This window comes from Nematolebias whitei, chromosome 1, assembly GCF_014905685.2.
Source record: "Nematolebias whitei isolate Nwh7 chromosome 1, NemWhi1, whole genome shotgun sequence".
NCBI lineage: Eukaryota > Metazoa > Chordata > Actinopteri > Cyprinodontiformes > Rivulidae > Nematolebias > Nematolebias whitei.
Window position 1 is genome coordinate 39513453 of NC_056498.1, and position 4913 is coordinate 39518365.

The 4913-nt window shown below is 42.1% G+C and overlaps 1 protein-coding gene across 1 annotated transcript in view; it reads left to right on the forward strand.

Moving 5' to 3' along the window:
- The window catches only part of LOC119412192, a gene marked incomplete in the record, with an annotated part of 67755 nt that overhangs the window by 26949 nt on the left and 35893 nt on the right, over positions 1 to 4913 (forward strand). The window contains 5 exon segments of the mRNA XM_037679208.1: positions 2457 to 2515; positions 3141 to 3235; positions 3773 to 3780; positions 4385 to 4574; positions 4658 to 4695. Of these exon segments, the coding sequence (XP_037535136.1) occupies positions 2457 to 2515; positions 3141 to 3235; positions 3773 to 3780; positions 4385 to 4574; positions 4658 to 4695 (390 nt within the window).

Consider the following 4913-nt stretch of genomic DNA (forward strand, 5'->3'; position numbering starts at 1 on the left):
TATATATATATATATATATATATATATAGATAGATAGATAGATAGATAGATAGATAGATAGATAGATAGATAGATAGATAGATAGATAGATGTGTGTGTGTATATATTCATCAACCTTTATTTATACAGGTAAATCCCATTGAGCCTCGAGGACTCATTTACAAGAGAGACCTGAAAAATATTATATACTCAATATTATGTACACACACAATAATGTGTGTAGATCGGAGGTTCTTTGAAGTTTTGACAGAAACGCGTGACATTTAATTTAGTTGTTTTAACAGAAAAGTCAATCTTGAGCATTTCTTTTTTTATTGTTATTTTTTAATATTATACAGGGAGCGAAACACGTTAATTAGATTTAGCTCCTTCATTTAATCCACCAGAAATGATTTGAAATGTTTTTAGGACAAGAATAAGTATTAGGAAATATTTTAACGTGTTTTGCGTCATAATAAAAAAAAGGTATTTGTTTAAAATTTTAAACTTGAGTAAGTCACAGTGACCAGTGTTTCCCATAGGCAGGGCGCTCGTATCTTCTGTGGCGTTTGTCGACATGGGTGTGTGGCGTGTGGCGATGGAGACACGTCTCTGTTGCACACTGGTCGTACCGACAGTTTTAACGATTGCACATTTAAAATTATATAATTGTATATTCAATAATTAAAACTGTAAAACTGTTTTAATTATTGTACGGCCCAGTGTGAGGGAACGGGATCGTAACCTGTGTGGCTTTTTAGCTAGCACATCTGTAATGTGAGCAGCTAGCTTAGTAGTGTTGTAGTACTCGAGACCGGTCTCAAGACCACTTTTTGATGGTCTCGGTCTCGGACATCGAGGACTTGGACCAGTCAAGACCGGTCAAGACCACAACTGTGGAAATATCTGTAAATTGCCAGAACATTGTCCAGTTTATTTCACATCTTTTGTTTTTATTGGATGCAAAACGTGCTGACTCAAATCCAGTCGATAATGTGACTCATTGCTAAATACAAACTTTTGTTATTGCTGTCACGCCCACCCCCTTTCACGTGCACGTGGTTCTGTACCAACGGAACAATGCAGAGAACAACGTGACGTCAACACCAGGGGTGAAAGTAAGCCGGTCCGCTCCGGTTCTGCGTACCCCTAAAAGATTCTGCGCCTGTACGCAGCACCTGGAAGAGAGGGGAGCGTCTGTCTGCCTCATTCAGAACCAGTCACGGCTGCACTTTGGGTCAGAAGAGACTCTCTAGCAGTAATCAGTCTGAAACGCAGCGTAATCGGTTAATAAATCACTTTTTTCCTCATTTCAAATTGTTTCCGAACTGTTTCGGAGACTCGTTTCTCTACCGCGGTGAAGTTAGTTTTACGTTGGACATTCGAGCTCCGTGACCTCAGCGGTGCGTTCCTCTCGTCGGATCAGAAGCGGGTCGGTCCGCTGAGCTCAGTCTGCCCCTCCTCCGAGACGTGATGGTTCGTTTAGGGACCGTCAAGAAATTACCGAACCAAACTCCTCGGAAACAAAAACTAATGATAAACTACTCTAACAGACCTGAGTCATTGATTTCTCATTTTAAATCGTTTTCTAATTAGTTATTGAGCAAAAACGATTGAATTATGTAAAATTAGAAAATGATTTAAAATAAGAATTGAATGCAGGTGCCTCGTCTGTCAGGTCCAATAGAGTTTAACTTAAGTTTTGTGTCGGAGAGTCACATGACATGAAAATTATTGTGCAAAATGCACCGAGTATCTGATTTCTTTATAGCTTTGAGTTTTTACTAACGCTGATACATTCAAAGTTTCAGTATATAACGTATGAAAATATATTTTTTATAGAAGTTACATGTTTTTTTACATATTTGTTAAAAGTGTCACCATGTCGTGACAGTATAGTATAAGACAGATCATCTGTGAAAAGATTGAGCTCCGAGACTTGAGGTCTTGGTCTTGACTTGGTCTCTGGTTGGGTGGTCTTGACAGCAACACTGAAGCTTAGTGCTACGTCAGAACAGGCGGTTGTTGACAGGGCGGCGGGGGAGCAGTTCAGAAGGCGGGGTGCTTGGGTCCGTGGACCGGGCGGAGCGCCCTGCTTGTATCATGGTTGGGGGAACACTGATTATATCCAACAAAATGGAAGGTTTTTAAATCTCCTCTCGTTTTGCTTAACAACAAGCACACTTGACCAACTTTGATGCCCAGAAATAATGAAAAATTCAGTAATTGTTTTTATTTTATGGTGGAAAGATCAACAGAGATTGTCAAATGAAGCTGATCAAACTCTTGTCGAGGAACCTGCAACGTAGAAAAGTAAGCCTCTTGTTTTCAGTTTCAACCACGGAGTCTGACGTCCCTGAAGGTCTTTGATTGTCTGGATTGTACAATAGTTTGTGGACGGGCGTATAATGTGCCGGATGCTGTTCTCTCATTATGTTTTGTTGCGTACGACCTATTTATAAACAATTTGTTTACAGGACAGAGTCAACTTGCTGGCTTCTTCCATCGAAGCAAAGGCTCAGGAACAACGTCAGCAGTAAGTTGTGCTTCTCACAAACCCCTTTACATCTTTCACTGTCACCCAAGACCAAACCGCGTGCAAGCTCGTGCGTATCGTTAGCAAAATATCTCACGAACCAATGATCAGACTCCAGCGAAATTCAGAATGACATCCCCGGACGTGCGTCTACAACTTTCACCGTTCAGGGACAAACCAGTTCAAGTTGGCGTCACGCCTGAACAAACACAAAAAGTGGCTCCGACTCAGACAGATGTACAGATACGGAGCTGTGGTAGTAGCTGAGAGTCCTCCACAGCACGTGCTTTGAGCTCTAACACACTACGTGAGATCTCGCCCTGCTGTGCGTAGCGTCGTCCTCGAGGGTTAACCGAAACAGCTGCAGCTTCGTCTTTTCTCATCATCAGACGATCTCAGTTTAAAACTCTGGGACTAAAGGCAGCGGGCGATATGCATTCCTTCAAGGAACGCTCGGCCTTTATCGTTTAAGTTTTGACCAGGTGTACTGGTGTGTACTGTCCATGTCATGTATGTTCATCGTATTTGAACTCAGATTCTGTGCCGTAAATTTAAAGTTTGACACAATTCAAATAAGAAGTCTTGACGATTTTTTTTTAAACCCACAAACTTCTCTTCTTCACAGACGATCTAAGGAAACTGGAAGTTCTTCAGATGCAAAGACTTCTTCCGTCAAATCTAAGGGAACTTCCAAAACCTCAGCTGGACCTTCTTCAGAGGGTAAACTTCTTAAAATTCAAAATGCCCTGTTTATATTTGAAAATGATCCGATCAAATGTCAGCGTTATGCTCTCACATTCACATGTAGCTCCTTGTAAAGGCTGTTTAGGTTGTTGTCCCCGCCGCAGAGAGAAGACGACGAGCTGGAAGTACCCTCCCTCTGTCCGTCCGTCTATACATGTTGTTAGTATGATGAGTTGAAAAATAAGTGAAGTATCGATTTCCATTTTGGTGTGAGGCTGTATCTTGGCAAAAGAAACGTTCCTTTTGAAAATTAGGCTGCCAGGTCAAATCCAAGATGGCTGCCGCCATATATGTATGAGTAAACCTTGCGAGTTGGATAACTGGAAAACTACGCAACGGGCCAACGTCCATTTTCGTTTCTGGCTGCATCTCGGTATTAAAATGTTCCTTACGAAAAACTGGGTTGCCACGTCAAAATCTAACATGGCTCCTTGGATGGATGGATGGATGGATGGATGTACGTACGTACGTATGTACGTACGTACGTACACGACCGTCCGTCTGTCCGTCCAGCAAGCTGGGTAAGTTGAAAAATAAGCAACTTTTATTTTGGTGTGTAACTGCTTCTAGGAGTAAGAAACGTGAACATTGGGTTGCCACGCCACAATTCAAGATGGCCACCACCGAATACGTAAACTGACCACCTTCATTTGAGAAAACTGCCTTTTAGGCTTTATATTGCTTTAAAATATAGTTTCCTCAAATGATTGAGGTGGCCCTTGGAGTGGCTGAAGATTATTCTATGGTGGCCTTGCCTCCATTGGCCACCCCTTGGCTCCACCTATGTACCCGATGGTGGATAAAGTTGCTCCTTCCAGTCGCCAAGACCCGTCACTCTGCAGTGCCTGAGAAAAGCACAGTCTGTCTCTTCTCATAGTAGCCTCATACCCTCTTGAATGATTGGCACTAAAAACATTAAGGTTTGATTACATTCTCCGTTCAGTTCCAGTCCTGAAAAACACGCCTCTCGAAAACCACAATCATTAACCAAGTCCCTCTGCGATGGGAGACACTGGTGCACAACTTGCTCTGGTTGTTTTTCCACAGGGCTCTAAAAACTATCGTCATAATCTTTTTTTTTTTCCTTCTTTAATGATTCTTTCATTTATTTTATCGACTCTTCAGGAGTTAAAAACTGGACGGCTTGCCCTCATCTGCGTTTCCTTCTCTTTATATGTTTCGGCACAAAAAGTTGTCGCTGCCGGAGACAAACCAGTCCATAAGTGGGACTCTAAATACAACTACTTTATGGATCCGGTTTCCTCCGTGACCGTCGGAGACCAGGTGGAAAAGTTTTTCCACAAAAAGGATCTGGGTAAGTCGTTAAAAGTGCAACGGAAGAGAAACAAAAGTTGGGCAACGATGGCTTCAACCTTTTTGTTTTGTTTGGTGTTGCAGAGTGTTCTCTGAGTCTGGACAACTGTCTCAAGTCAAGCGTAAGTTTCTCAAACTACTCATACGAGCCCGAGCACGTTGGTTTAAATTGTTGGCTAAAGCTGTCGCACATGGTGGCAGCACTAAAAGAAATGTTGAAACACATTCAGTTGTTTCTTTAAATTCTAATTTGAAATTTGCAGCAATTCTTGATTTTGATGCACAAAAAGCAACGGAGAACGTCAAACGAGGCCGAAGGAACTCTCGTCGAGGAACCTGC